Source organism: Chaetodon trifascialis, chromosome 9, assembly GCF_039877785.1.
Source record: "Chaetodon trifascialis isolate fChaTrf1 chromosome 9, fChaTrf1.hap1, whole genome shotgun sequence".
NCBI lineage: Eukaryota > Metazoa > Chordata > Actinopteri > Chaetodontiformes > Chaetodontidae > Chaetodon > Chaetodon trifascialis.
The window spans coordinates 18,970,026-18,986,380 of NC_092064.1; the positions used below are offsets into that span (position 1 = coordinate 18,970,026).

Sequence of the window (16,355 nt, forward strand, 5' to 3'; positions counted from 1 at the left end):
TAAAACGATATGAATCTGTCCTTTTAACTGGAAAAAACAGTCAGCAATTAAATAAAAGCGGATTCACTGACTACGTTTTTAAAATTGATCTGAAATCTATAAAACATCAGATGACTTCAGACACCTAAAATCTGTGTCATCTTGTGATCAAATTTTAGTTATCTTCAATATTTATATAAAACTGTAAAACTATTAACTTTTCAACTATTAAGATTAGCTTGTAATGTGCTTTGCTTTGATGTCACTATTCTGAAAGTATCCTCATCAGTTCTCTCACATGTTGGAGGGAGTGAAACTCTTCCAATAATCCCTCCGCATTTCATCATCTATCCCTTCAAAGGATCTTTGTACACAGTGTGGTGCCTGCATATATAAACTTGCTTCATATCAGCAGTCCTGGAGTGAAAAGCGTGGCTCCGCTGTGGTTGCACTGACCTCAGGACGTAGTTGACCCAGATGACGTTGCGTTCGTGCGGGGCTTTGTGGTTGATGGAGACAGTGGCGGTTGACTGGATCCACAGGTAGCCTCCTCTCCTCTGGAGCCAGCGGTAGTAGCCGGTCACCACCTGGCCTTTCCTGAGCACTGGGAGGAGACGGTGGGAAGGTGGGAAGAAAGGATGGAGGACAGAATACGGGAGACGAGAGGAGGGAAAAGAAGCCAGTTATTGGTTAGGCAGTTCATAATGATGGCAGCAGAGGGCGCCTATCACAACAGCTGAGAATGAGATTCCATCAGTCTCTCCTTCATTCATCACCCCCCCCTCAAGTTCAGACACTGTGGAGACTAAAGAGGGTGGGGATGAATTTTATACACTCCGTATGCATATGGATGTAACTCACAGTCCTCGTGACTCTGCCGGAGGTTTTCCAGGTCTTCTACGTGGATGAAGTGGTAACAGGTATGTCCCACGACCTCTGCTGGGGTCAGATCCATATACTCTGAGATCCTGTGAAGAAATGCAACAAAAAAAAAACACATTTGTCTACTAAGCAGAGTCAGGTGTGTCTTCTAAAACCACCACCTGGCGGGGTACTCAGCCAGCTACTCATGAAAAAACATGAAAGTGGGAGCTCTCGAAAAGCAATACAAGACTTCAAATATGTTTTTCAAAAAATATGCATTTGTTTATATTCAATGTGCGTAAGAGTCATCTTCAAAAAAGCCTCACCTGTTCTCACAATATGTGACCTGTAGGTCCATGTTGACTCGGAAGACAAACATTTGGCTCTCCATGCGGACTTCATTAAGCGTGGAGGGAGGGAGCGTGTGTGCCAGCGCGACCAAACCCATCGGTCGGCGCACCGAGCGCGTGGAGCCCGGCACGAGCGCAGGGCGGCAGCGGATTCGTCCTGTCACATGGATTACCTGACAAACAGAAGACACCTGTGTGTGTGCGTTTCCTTCACGCAAGGTCATTTTCGCAGGACGGAATAAGAATCAAGGTGGACTTTGGACTGATCGATGCATTAAAAGGTGGTTAGACAACTCGGGAAGGAGGAAATTACAGCAACAACAAAGAGGAAGTCAGAAATATAAAATTCATTAATTTTCTTTTAACATGAACATGACACAAAGTCGGATTCTGAGCTAAAGGATGCTGCAGCGATGCTTTTACTGCAGTGAGTGCAGTAAACTGTTAGTGCAGCGGTCCAGTGTGAAATAAGGTCACAGCCATAAAATACACTGAAAATGACCAACTTTACAGAGCTATGAAACCCTGACCGTGGAAAAAACAAAATGACAATGTCTGCTTGTTATTTTAGCTTCCCAAGAACAAGCAGGTAAATAGGAAAGTATGAATAATAAAAGGCATGTTTGCAAATGATGACAAATGATTGTACCTTGTATCCAGAAGACTTGACATGCAGGCCTCTTTTGGTGAGCGTGGACTTCATGCGGATGAAGAAGCCACGGTCAGGAGGATCGTCAGCGGGAGAATGAGGACTAGAGGGAGCTGTTGAGGATTAGAGAGGAAGACGTAAAATAAAAAAATCCACACCGCAGAATTCGCATTAAATTCAATTCATTTTACTTTGTTTTTGTTTTTTCTCAGTTCTGTCAATTTCCTTGTTTTTTTTTCAGTACCAGGTTCAGGGGTACCAGCCAGGGAGGAGGTGGATGCGGAGCTGGAGGCACTGTCAGGGGCCGTGAGGCAGCCAGCCTCGGCCCTCAGGTGGGGCCTGATTCCCAGCCGCTCGGCCATCTCGACGTGGTCCGCTGGGTGGATGTAGTCAAACACACTGCTGCCGGTCAGCTCCACCTGAACAGAACCAAATACACTGATCAAAAACAGAAGCTTAGAGCACATATACCTGGAAGTACACACACATTACCACCCCCCCCCCCCCCCCCACACACACACACGAACACACACACGCACACACAGAGGAAAAATCAATAGACGTTATGACAGGAAAATGAAAGCGCTGCTCTGGGTTACAACTCAACAAGGAGTGTGGAGGTTGTAAGACATTCCCACACCCACACACACACACACACACACACACACACACACACATACATTTAAGCCCAGTCTCAGAGGACCAAGTGACTACAGTATTACACAAATAAAACCAGGGGAGATAAAAATCAATTGTATTTGCTGATTAAAAACAGGTGAACTCCAAGTATCTCCAAAGGTCACATTACTATTCTTCTTCTTCCCCGTGTCCCTCCCTGCTCCTTCATTCAGTTACAGTCTGTCCCAGCAAGCATAAAGAGCAACGCAACAGCTCCTACAGCTCTATATGATCATATCATCATAATGCATCACAGTCGCATCTCTAATCATTTAAAGGTAATAGTGGCGCTGCTCTTGCATGGCATCCATAAAAGCAGCACAATCAGAGTAGATGTGACTCCACCTGAAGCTGTATAAATGACTGTGTGTGTGTGTGTGTGTGTGTGTGTGTGTGTGTGTGTGAGAGAGAGAGAGAGAGCATCCATGCGGCTTCTATTACATCTGTGAATGTGTGTGTATGTCTGCGCATGTGTGTGCCAATACCATTCCATCTGATAAAGCCGTGGCTGCAGCAGCCTCACACCCTTGTCTGTAGGACACAGCCATTTATTACCGGATTAGAGCCATTTACTGCAGGCTTTATGGGAGCTTCAGCAGGCCCTCAAGGACATCACAGCCGGGGGAGAGGAAGAAGTGGGAACGGGGAAGGCGGGAGCGGAGGAATGAGAGCGGTGGACGATGAGAGAACAGAGAAGGGTAAAGATGGAGGAAACCCCACCGAGTGAGGGAGGATAAGAGAAGGGACAGAGGTTCTTAATCCCAGACAGGGTTTAATCTCTTGGGGGATGCCCTGTTTTTTGTAATTGTGCCACCTCTAATAAACATATTACTATAGTATTACATTTGATAGGCACCATATGGAGTAATATTCCTACATGCTGAAAAACACGTACATGCACCAGACTTTGAAGAAGTGAAAATGGTTACCTGCTGGGCATTTTAAAGCCCAGTACATAAACAAGATTCTTTTTCCAGCTTTTTTGACATGCAGATAAAGAAACGCAGGTGTGCAACAAGAAAAAATTGTAAAAAGCTGCAGTCATAATCAAATCTTAACCACAGCGCCACTGTATGTCCCAAGTTTTAAAGGCCTCATCAATTCAAACACTGAACACAGAGTGCATATGAAATGTGCAGTCCAACAGTTTAAAGACAGTTTTTCAAATTCTCCCTGTGTTCATTGTTCTGTTATCTCTTGTTATATGCAAAATACATGTTTCAATACACTTTCTTTTTGTGTATTTTTATAGGATAATTGCTCATTTCTCTTCTTGTAACATCTTACTGTATTTATCAAATCAAGTGCGATTTGGAGTGAGTTTGTGGCCACCTGATGAATCTAAGTCCTATAATTGCTTTCTTTTAGCTCTGTTTTTGGTCTCTACCGACTCCTGAGGGAAATATATGCTCCTTTAGCGGCTAAATGCTTCTCTATGTTGACCAGCTTGTTGCTGTCTGTGGTTTGCTGCTGGGCACGTAGTGCACAGTGTTTTTTTTTAGAGCTTCCTTTGCTGGAGACAGCAACCTGCTGTGGTCCAGAACAACACTGTGAGAGCAGTGAGAGTGAACCAAAACAGTGAAGTTGAGGCCGCTGAACAATGAACTAAACTCTCTAAAGCTCAGTAAAACTGAGGGGAGCTGCAGATTCACCACTATGAGTGAAGCCTCTTGCTTTCACGTTGTCATTTGATACATTAGTATTAAACTTTTTATGCTTGTATGAAGTTGTTTTCGCGCTTACTACAGCGATTAATCACAGGTAGCATCAGCAGCGGAAGAAAATTAGTACTGAGACTCTCTTCAGAAGAATATCTGCACATCCTTTCTAATTCTATAAGATACATCAAATGTAATGATCCATAATGTTTGAGGCCCTAAAAATGAATATCCTGTGTATTAAAGGGGTTGCACCGAAAGCTTCACAACACCCTGAGTCGACAGCGCGTTTCTTTCTGATCCCTCTTCTCTTCATTATGCAGATAAAACGTCAGCAGAGTAATTACAAGGTGCTGGATTCTTCTGCCGCATTCCTTTTGATTCTGACATCAAAACTGACGCATTCATTAATGTTTTAAAAATTAAGAGTTCGCATCTACGCATTCAGAGGCTGGATATTTGACAAGTGAATGGCCTGAGTTTGGTTTTTAAAACTCTGGATGAACCTCGCTTCAGGCATCGTTTATTACTGATTCTATCTATCTATCTATCTATCTATCTATCTATCTATCTATCTATCTATCTATCTATCTATCTATCTATCTATCTATCTATCTATCTATCTATCTATCTATCTATCTATCTATCTATCTATCTATCTGTGGTCATGGTGTCTGTATTTTATGAATATCAATTCTTCTGCAAAGGGAATTCTTGTTGTTTCTAAACAAGGACTACATTTACCTCTGCTCACAGAGACACAGTCCCCCGGCCCTGTGGTATTGGAAAACAAGGTAGAGAGACAAACAGGTCCTTATGGGCTTTACCGGGCTTAAGACCTATCCGAATAATATCACTCCATCACAGGCAGCAGGGAGGGATTGAAAAAAGATCAGACAGAAATGAGAAGATGAGAAAAAGACGGAGCGATTGAGAGGATGAGTCAGGCTCAGACATAAAAACAGGTATAGAATGTGGCGCGAAGGGAGACGTGAGGAGAGACCAAGATCATTCAAATCTCTCTGAGCGTGTGTGTGTGTGTGCGCGCGTGTGTGTGCAGGCACATGGTGCGCCTCTGTTTCTCTGCATATGTGACTTGACTGTCTGTTTTTGTGTCTCTGCGCGTCATTGTGTGTCACTGTTTGTGTGAGCAGTTGTCTGTCAGTGCATCTGTGTGAACCTGCGTGTGTGCGTGCGTGTCGACACGCACGTGCACGTATGTATGGCGGTGTGGTGAGGATGAGGGGGAGGAGGAGGGCAAGCAAGCAGGGGAAGGAGAGACATGATATAAATAATAGCAGGGGGCTTTAATATGTATGAGGCATCCGGGCAGTGGTCCACAACACACTCTGAGCCCTCAGCCCTCACTGACTGATGGGAGAGGAGAGAGGGAGGGAGGGGGAGAGGGGGGAGGGGGTGCAGGGGCTGCATACTAACCATTCCCAGATCAATTCTCTCCTCCCTTAATCTACCATCCTTCCTCCCTTCTCTTTACCCCATTTATCCCTTTTCTTTCTCCTCCTAGCCCCTACTCTTACCTCTCTATTCTGTCCACCTCTCCTCCCTCCTCCTCCTCACCTCCTCCAGCCTTCATCCATCCCTCTCTTGCCTCCTCTACTTCCTCCCCCCATATCTGCTATGTGGCATTCCCAGGTTTATCCACGTGCTCCCGGCCTGGAGACCCGGTGTGAAGAAAAATGATACCTGGAGGCGCCAGGGGAGTGGGCGGCAGGCTGTGCCCTTGGTCAAGGTGCCTGACCTGGGTTAAGCCGGCTAAGCAACCCCCCTGTCAGGGGAGAAGACCAGGGTGTAAGCCAGGGCAGAGGGGTCAGACAGGGGGGACAGGAGACGGCAGGGCAGGGGCGGTCCACAGGGGCGACATGCCCTCTAAAACAAACCACCAGTTACACTTTTTCACTCAGAACATCGTTTGTTTGTCTGTCCTTCCCCTCTCCCTTGCGTCCACCCCCACTCGCCAACAAAGTATATTGAAGTGTTTTTGTCCTCTGCCTCCCACCTTCTCTCTCTCTCTCTCTCTCTCTCTCTCTCTGTATGCTTTTCTTCCTCATCGTATGTGTCCATAAAGACGCGATGCACTCCCTCTCACATATCCCCCTAACTCATCTCAACTCCTAACTCCATCTGGCCTTTCAGGTTGCCTCTCTCTCCCATCATAAACCCCCTCCACGCCCGCCCGCTCTCATCTTTTCAGGAAGGTAAACGTGGCGTTGTATGTTCAAGGTTTTGAACGTAATCTTCGATCATAAATAATTTCATTAGAATGCTGATGGCTTAGGCCCTGTTTGAGTAGATGTGATGGGTTAGGCCATCTGCTCAGCTGATAAGAACAGCTCTGTTTTATTAGCATCTCCACCAAAGCCTCGGCTGTCTTGTTTACCTAGGCAATCCCAAGGCGAATTTCATTCCTACTGCACATTTAAACTCTATTTACACACTCAGACTCTCCCTCTCCTCTTTACCACTGTCTCTCTTTCCCTCCTATATTCCCCTCCTTTGTTTTCTTCCCCTCTTGTAATTGTCTGTCTGGTTCTATATGTTTCTCTCTGTCTCTCTGCATCTTCCTCTCTGTTCTGTCTTCTGGCTTCCACCACTCTCTCTTACCGCTCAGGCTGGTTATCTCTTAATTTTTTTTGCCCTTATATCTTTTCATCTGTATGTGTGGGTTATTTACGTGTTTGTCTTTGCAAAGTGAAGACCCAAGAAACTCCACAGCAGGTGCAAACAAACAATTCTTATCCTGAAGTTACATCCAAACAGGACAGGTTTGTATTTAATCCAGTCAGATGTACTTAATACAATACTTGCCCATATGTTCATTAATTGAGTTACTGGCCACTATAATCACTCCTCCTCTACATCCTGGCCATGAAGAGATCGCTTCCTCATGTGGAGCTGCTGATGTGCCCCTCCTCAAAAAAGTGAGCGAGTGTCAGAGCTGTGGTGGCTCCAAAGAGTAGCTTAAAGGCAGTGTTTAGAATTGGGTGGGATCTAGAGGTAAGGTTGCAGATCAAATGAATACCCTTCGCCTCATCCTCCCTTTCCAGGCACGTGAGAGGACCCACAGTGGCTGAAAAACTCATGAAAAATGTAAAACGCGCTCACGAGAGCCAGCCTGGTTTGGTTTGTCCATTCTGGGCAACTGTAGAAATATGGCGGACTCTGTGGAAGACGACCCGCTCAGGTGATTATACACTAATGAAAACCCAATTATCAATATCATATTCCATTTCTGCCAATAGATCTGCCTAAATCCTAAACACTGGACCTTTAACACCCCCTGACAATCTTGCAGTTTATCTTCTCACACCCAACCACACTCTAAGTTAGTCTTTGAATAAACCCACAACGTTTTTGGAAATGAGGCCAAGTGGTAAAATATTTTTATCAGTGATGTTGGGTGTGGTCAGAGGTTGCAGAATGCAAGCTGGCTCGCCTCTGTATCATATCGAGTGAAAGGATGTAGAAAGGGAGATTGCACATACTAGCAGTTGCAGTAGTCTCCTATGCAGTAATGAGACGATGCAAATCTTCCCTATATTCACAGAACACAGTTACTGCGAGAAATATAATTATACAACAATATGGCCTGCACAATACATCCATCTGGTGCCCTCAATGGCTAGAATTCAATGGTGAACTACATATAAATGGAAAACTATGCCTTTAATAGATGGAGAAGCAAAAATCAACAGTCCAGGATTTCATGGAAAAATTCATCCTAAAGTTGAGCTGAATAAAATATGAAGCTTCCACAGTCAGAGTTACCCAAATCAAGAGGGTATTAACTTGGTCACTGTGGTCACGTAATCTCTGTGCCGTGTCCTGGAAACGACCCTACATGCAGCTACCAGGAAGTGTCCCTCTGCCACGGCTTGGCAAGGAAGCACTGCTCTTATTATATTCGTACACTGCGATAATTTCATACTGAAATGAGTGCGACTCTGGCAGATACCCACTTGATTTGCCAGCCCTACTTTACAGTGCATTTTTACACAGGATGAGAATTTTGTCCCCCGTCTCTGACAGTGTAGGCGTGTTAGGAGGTGACCACTTTGCAGCCAGTGTTTACAGTGACTAACGACTTTCAACATCCTAAGACAGAGTAGAAAAAACTTATCCATGAATGTCACCAAGGGCAGACTCTCAATCATGTTTCTGCATTTTAAAAACGCTCAGTTACTTGTGTTATTGTAGCACTAACTTCCCTTCTTTTTCTGCCTCTCTCATGCTGTACCGATTCTTCTTACTTCGAAACATCTCTCTCTTATCACACCTCGCCTCCTTTCCTCCCCCTCTCTTTCTCTCTCCGGCTGTCTCTATCTATCTTCCCATCCCCCTTGGTGTTTTTCCCCCTCCCTACAATCAATGTGGCTTTTAAGATGCCTATCGATTTGTTCCCCTAGACAGGCCCAGCGCGCTGGGGCGACACTTTGATTGCTGGGCCAGTAATTACTGTTATTATTTATGCATCTGGGCAAAATGGCAGGACTTAACATTCACAGTACAAGAGGCCACAGGCAATCAACAGAGGTGAGCACCTGGAGAGGGAGAGAGGGCGGTAGAGAGAGGCAGAGAGAGAGTAGCATTGCCCCCGTGAGAGTTGCACTCCAGAGATGAGCGCAAAGAGTGCAGTCAAAGATATTCACACTCACTCACTCACACACACACACACACACACACACACACACACACACACACACACACACACACACGCACACACACCACACTCACTCCTGGGAGGGGATATGAAAGCGTAAGCAGAAGATAGGCACATGTGTGCAAATGCACTTGTATACAAAGGATTATTCCAGTGTGTGCATGTACATGTGTGCATGTGTGTGTGTGCACGTGTGTGTGTGTGTGTGTGTGTGTGTGTGTGTGGAATAAGGTTGTCTTACCTGTGAGAGTCCCAGGTAGATGGAAACTGTCTCTGAGATGTAGAGGAACCGTCCCTCATGACTGACCACGAACACAAAGCCATCCAGAGACTGTGCACATAAAACACACACACACAAACACACATATACACGCACATGCGCGCACACACACACAAAGGCAAACAGAAACAAGACAGACAAATTAGAGCAATTAGTGTGTATCGAACAAATTACAATGAGCTAGAGAACAAACAACCCGTCACCCCTCGGCCTGCTCTCTCAATTCATGACTGCACGCGCACACACAGACAGATACACACACACACACATGCACACACAAATGCAAAAAGTGAGCGGACATGAAACAAGTCCCATAGATGCAAGCTGCATCTACAGACAACAGCTGTCAACAAGACTTGCATTATAAAACACACAGAAAGCAGCACAGACACAAAAATGCCACATGTGCACACACACACAGACACACACACACACACACACACACAGTCAGACAATTAGGTAAGCGCACACACAACCATACATAAACAAATAGAGCAAAGAGACATGAGAAACTGAGCTTATAGACCAGAGCTGTTTCAATCAGCTGTAATAAACTCAGAACCAAAGCTTCATTTTGGATCTCCGGCCACACACACACACACACACACACACACACACACACACACACACACACACACCGGTACAGACACAGATAGAACCAGAGTCATTACAGCCTGCAGTGATTCTAATGAGAAGTGAAAGGTATACAGCCAGACCATTAGAGAGGACTGCTTCAGAGAATAATACTAATCGTCATAACAAGCATCCAGGAGTGAGCCGACACAGCCTCAGCCTCACACACACAAACACAAACACACACATACACACAGGCGCACAGACCAGGGCCACTTTGCTCTAGAAGAATGATTGCTATTTTGGCGGCCCAGTGCTTAAAGTGGCAGTGGTAATTTATGCAACTGACACATCCAGTATGCAAATGTGTGGCCGGGGTGTGGGGCGTCGTGTGTCGCGGTGAGGAGAAACCAGCCGCCTGAATGTCGGAGAACTAAAGTGCAATTATCAGGCTATTACGGCGGGAGGACGGCTGGGAGGGAAGAATCATACAGTTTTTCTGGAGCGTTAATTTGATTTCTATCAGCGCCGTTCCCTAAGCCTCCCTTCCTCTTTAAAATGCCGGCGGAGAGCAGACATATGTAACGTTTCTTTGTTTTACCAGAACCTCCTCACTTCTGAATTCTCAGCCTCTCTCCCACTCCAACTACTTTCCTACTTGTGCAAGGCAAATGTATTTGTATAGCACCTTTCAACATTACATAAGACATAAAGGTATTAAGATCCTTCAACTTTCACTTTATCCCTCTGTGCTCCCAACCATCTCTCCTCCCTCAGCCTCCTCCTTGTCTAAAACACAATCTGCAGTTACCTTCTTCAAACTTCCTCTCAGTCTTTGTCTCTACATCCTGCATTTCGTCATCCCTGCAGCCCTCCTGCCCCAGAATCCCCCCTCAGGCGCCATTCATCTGTCAGTGCAAAGGGAGGAATTCTTTGGCAGCCGGCGATACAGTCCGAGCATCCGAGGTTTATGAGATGTGCGGGTGTCCATGTGTGCGAATGTGAGAGCGTGAGTTAGGAGTTTGCTTGGAAATGCAAGTCTGAGGGGAGGAAGAGTTGAGCTGGTGCAAACCGTGATCGCACGCAGCACCGACACTCTGTAGCACAGTGCAGTCACTTACGAGACAAATGTGCTCATCTGTCAAGCAAAATACTTGGCAGATTTGAAACTTTTCAGATCAACAGAGGGATAAAGAGTGTTCCTTTATAGGCTGAGAACGTCCTCCTGCTTCTCAAGCTAAATAAACCATTTGAAAACCCATTGGACAGCCTCATAAATGTATTGCCACAAAGCTGAAAAAGGGTTTTTCTGAGCTTGTGAACAGTTGATATTTTTGTGGTTGTCACAGGACAGCCATGAAAGATTATTCTCACAAACCCGCGAAAACCTCTCAAATACATGATGTAAAAACATGTAGTTACATGATATCATTGCAATGATCAAAGAAGAAGAAGGAGGGCGTGGGTGCTGTGGCTGTTACCTGCAGGAGGTGCGCCCCTAGGTGCTGCTCAAACATGTCAGTCGCCAGAGAATGAGATGATCGTCTTACTGCAGAGAGAAAGGAGACAAACACACATCAGACACTGACTGGCATCAACTCTCACGCGATGTTACATGTTCTTCGAGAGTGTCGGTACAAATAAGAAGCATTAAGATCCCTGGTCATTCTTAGCATTCATGCAAATTTTATTTTGCCATATTAAGGACATATTTGAGACTAAAAATATCATCATATACAATGTAAACTAAAAGGTGTCCTGGGGGTGTGAGGAGCCGCAGCGTCCTCAGCTTTGTTTTGGGCTTTTGTTGCATGTTGTTCCCCATCACTCTCCCGTCTGATTGTCTGTCACCTCTCTACTGTCAACTTACAAATAAAAGCAGAAAACTCTGCAAGAAATACAAAAAAAAAAACCAAAAACATTTTAACAACTTTGCTTGTATCCTTCCATCACGAATGGCAGAAATCGCAGCATGAAAAGAGATGTATCCTTTAAAATGTGCGACGCGTTTAAGCTCACCTTTCTGAATAAGGAAATATCTAGAAGAGGTGAAAAACTCCAAGACAAGCTGTTTACGGCAGCTCTGCGGACATTTACAGTGACTCATCAGGATCGGGGAGGTGACATTAATAAACTTGCCGGTTACTCTACTTTCAGATTGGGTTAATGCAGCTATGATTAGTGATTATACAAAATCATCTGTACGTATGACTCAGCAGGGTTTTGTAATCATGTCGCATCTCTGTGACGTCTTTCAATCTTCACTGAAATGAAAAGTGAAACTTGAACCAATCATGTCTGATAAACAGAAGAATCGACCGAAACGGTCGCGGTAGTCTACAAAAACTGAGCATCAGGAGGGGGTCGCTGTGTGACGCACACCACTCAATTGCCGCCAGACACGCAAACAAACACACACGCACACACACTCATAGTGTCTGCATCGCCACTCTTAATGCATCCCAAACACAAGCTATCAGAGCTGCTTCAGTGCCAAAGTGGTGCTGTTTACCAAGGCAATTACAATACAAATAGAGTTGGAGGTGGTGAGGTAGGGGAGGGGGGATGAAGATAGGTACGAGAGGAGCAGAGAGGGTACGGCCATGAAAATGAGAAAACACTAAGGAAGGCGAGAGTGATCACTTTCTACCAGGCAAACGCTGGCATGAGGGGCTGCAGTGACGTGGAAGATTAATTTAGCAATCAGCCGTATTTACTGTTTTATGTCAAAAAGAGTATGTGACGGTGAGTGTGTGTGTGTGTGTGTGTGTGTGTGTGTGTGTGTGTGTGTGTGTGTGTGTGCGTGCGCGCACCTGTGAGTGTGTGATTGCAAAGTGGAGACCGTACATGAGAACTAATCTCACTCCAACAGGGCTGCTTTTGAACACAATGTTCCTTATCCGACAGAGACAAACTACATGTGTGTGTGTGTTCGTGTGTAGGAGAAGCGTGTGTGTACAAGAGCATATGAATGTGTGCATGTGTGTGCGTGACTTTAAGGATCATCGGATATCTGTGTGTGTATGTGTGTGTCGCTGCAAGGCTGAGGGAAATCAATACACGTTATGACAGGAAAATGAAAGCGCAGCTCTGGGTTACAACTGAACACAGAGGGAGGGTCGAACACACACACACACACACACACACACACACACACACACACACACACACACACACACACACACACACACACACACATATATATTGCCCAGCTGCCTCCTTGTGATGTGGGTTCGGTGAATAGAAGAGGGAGGCATTCCATTAGAGCTATAGACACACACACACACACACACACACACACACACACACACACACACACACACACACACACACACACACACACACACACACACACACTTCAGGAATACACACAGCAATGAATTCTCATGCACAGACTACACAGCGGCAACATGCCCTCCGATTAAACAACACGAATACCCGCGCACACACTCACAAACTCTCACACATACACACACACACACACACACATAAATACAGAGTTGCCGGACAAAGCCACAGTGGCATTGTGAGATTGGGGTCCCCCTGTGTGACAGAGTGTGAATATAAATAAGGCAAGTCCATTCAGGGCTATGAAAGGGGGTCTAGTGCTGGGACCCTTCAGCCTAGCCAGTCGCTGCCTGGAGGGGGGATGGGGAGCCCATCTCGCTCTCTGCCTGCCTGTCAGGCTCCCTTGTGGGCCTGCGATGGAGCTGCAGTGCTGGGGAGTCTGGAGGAAGCAACCCCCATCATGACCATATGAGAATGAATCAAAAAGGACACACAAACACACACGGCGATGAGAGTTTGTGCATGCCTTACAACTGAAGAAAAATACATGGAGCGTGTGTGTGTGTGTGTGTGTGTGTGTTCATGCTGAGCTTCATGCCACAGATCCCTGGAGGAGTGAAGGTGATGGTGGGTGATCAGTACTGCTGAGTAGTGTCAGCAGGGCGGAGGAAACGCTGGATGTGACATGAGGCCAGGAGGGCTGACGGATGAGTCTACACACTCTCTCACACACACACAAATACACAGAGGACCATTTATTAAAGACTGCCAGGGTACAATAGGACAGCCAGGAAACCAAAACACTGGACCTGGTGTGTGTGTGTGTTGGTGTGTGCGCGTGTGTGGACGCATGCACGAATGTGTGCACATGTGAGAGAGAGTCTCACAGCGGTGTTGGTATCTCACCCTGAGAACAAAGATCCTTCTGTAGTGGTGCTGTGAACCCCTACTTCTATATGTGTGAGCGCGCGCGTGTGTGTGTGTGTGAGACTGAGGCTGCCATGCATCATTCTGTATGTACCCTTAAATATTATCACTTCTATAATATGAAATCTTAATTTTTCCTAGTTTTGACCATCGTTCCTGTGGGTGACCAAATTCATTGCTGATGAGACAAGAAACACAAGCAGTCACACAGGTTCTAACAAACACAAACACCCCAAAGTGTCCTTTGCAAACATCCATCACACCGTTCAGACATCACTTCCTGGTTCAGCTGCGCACTTGTGCAATAAGCAGCAGGTGAATGGGAATAAAAATTGGGGGCATGAATCTCACCAAAGTACATCTTTCAGAGGGTTGAATGCAAGCCCTTCCTCATAAAAAACTGCAAAGCCATTTACACGAATAAAGTCGTGCAACCATGTTTGCAAGCTCGCAGTTTTATTCTCCGCCGCCTTTTTCCGTGTCAATGCAACAAAGTCTCGATGCTTGGAGGAAACGGGTCGCCTGTGTGCTACCTCACACGCATGTGCATCCTCATGCATGTGCACAATTCAAAACAAAGCAGGGGCACACATACGTACACATTGCTCCACAACACTATTTATGGTGTCCAAAAGTTCAATTGAGGGTAAACATTGTAAAAAATTGAAAGGATTTCTGGAAGTGAAAATCGACATTTCAGCAGCTTTCAGGCTGAAACGCACCACATGCTGTACCTCACACAGCTGTATTTGTCCCTCTTGTGGGTTGTTTAATTAAGCAGAAATCAGACCTATTTTGCCCAAAGCTTGCAGCAAATACACCACGAGGACCCACAGTCAAAAGAAAGCAGTGAGAAGTAAGTAACAGTGCTCGTTTGGACTGAAATCTAATGAGCCAGTACTTTGCTCTTTGTACAAATTGAGGCACCAACAGAAGGCATTATTGCCAACATTTTGGATTTTACCTCCAATAAATGGTTTAAGCAATCAGGCTAAACTGTTGTTGTTTGTAACCTGCCTGACTGTCTGATGACTCATTCCTCACCCCCTCTGACTGTTGCTATGCTCCCAGATCTCTGCAATTACTCTGATGATGCAATGCTGTGGACAAAAAGTAGAAAATAAGGGGCGAGTTGCTTCTGTGTTGCACATGCATGTAAGACGTCCGTGCCTGGATCCAAACCCGAGCGTGCACCTGAGATCTTTGATCGGCCCTTTCTGTCACACTCCCTTTTCATTAGCTTCCCAGCACTCTGCTGCGAGGTTTAATTTCATTGTGGGAATAGGAGACAGAATGGGACTGGGCGCGATCGGACACGTTAATTATAGTCTGACTCGCAGGTCAATTCTCGGGGTCTCCCCAGCGCTCCACGAGAAGAAAAGATAGAAATTTCATTTGAATGATTTTCATTATACCTCTGTCTAATACATAATTTAGTCCCAGTTAAGTCCATGAGTAATGGCCACACACACACACACACACATACACACACACACCCCTATACATCCCCCTATCTGCATGCACATAACCTTACACCGCCTTCCTTTCCACCCCCACAGTGTCAACCTCTTTAACCAGGTTAGGATGTTACCATGGGAGCCAAACAAATACAGAGGCAGTGAAGCCCTCCTTCTGCGTCCCTCTGTCTTCTCATCAGTCTTTGTCTCTCAAGTCTTGCTCCACTGCCATAGTTTCACCCTTTCAAAACAAGAGCCTGATCACCTGCCAAGTTGTTTACTACCATCCAAATGTGACGTTTCGGCTGTTCAACAGACAGAGAGAGAAAGAGTGACCCTAATCGCAGCGTCCCTCTCTGGCACAATTATCTTCTCACTCTGACATCCATCCCTCCCTCCATCTCTCTGTCTCTCCTCCGTCGCTCCCTCGCTCCCTTTGCGGTCGAACATAATTTGAGTGCAATTAACTTCCCTTAAAAGCCCCGGCTGCTTTAAACGCCGTGAATTAGAGGGGAGGCAGATGCAGGGAGAGCGCGAAGAGATGGGGGAGACAGGAGGGAGGGCAGCGAGACGGAGGCAATGAAAGAAAGGAGAAGGGGGAGAGACAGAGAGAGAGAGGGAGCGGGTGGAGGCGGAATGAAAGTCAATGTCACCAACGCTGGGGAGGGGAGAGGTGTGTTTGACCTCACTAACAGAGACAGTAAAACTCTTCAGCTGGCCCTGTTGCTGCCAGTGAGTTGTCATTGTACTGTACCTTGTAAAAGACTGAGGGGTTCTCCAGCTGCCGCGCTGCACCTGCTAAAGGCTGAGCTGCAGAAAATTTGCAGAGAGCAAATTTATGCCTCCGAAAACTTGACTTGACTGTAATCTCTGCAAAAACATAAACTATAATAACCTGGGCGGCTTCTTTCAAAAAGGAAAGACAAGTTTTTTCATGGCCAGAGCTTCTATGCATAATAAGATCGCCAAGTTAT

General features: G+C 45.8%; 1 protein-coding gene across 3 annotated transcripts in view; it reads right to left on the bottom strand.

Annotated features, from left to right (window-relative positions):
• npas1 (neuronal PAS domain protein 1) overlaps positions 1-16,355 on the bottom strand; it is a 59,359-nt gene that overhangs the window by 3,790 nt on the left and 39,214 nt on the right. For all 3 annotated transcript variants that reach the window (XM_070970973.1, XM_070970974.1, XM_070970972.1), the window contains exons 4-10: positions 11,191-11,258; positions 9,098-9,187; positions 2,087-2,261; positions 1,843-1,955; positions 1,170-1,366; positions 841-947; positions 436-583 (exon numbers count right to left, since the gene is read on the bottom strand). In XM_070970973.1, the coding sequence (XP_070827074.1) occupies positions 436-583; positions 841-947; positions 1,170-1,366; positions 1,843-1,955; positions 2,087-2,261; positions 9,098-9,187; positions 11,191-11,258 (898 nt within the window). The remainder of the gene's footprint in view (positions 1-435; positions 584-840; positions 948-1,169; positions 1,367-1,842; positions 1,956-2,086; positions 2,262-9,097; positions 9,188-11,190; positions 11,259-16,355) is intronic.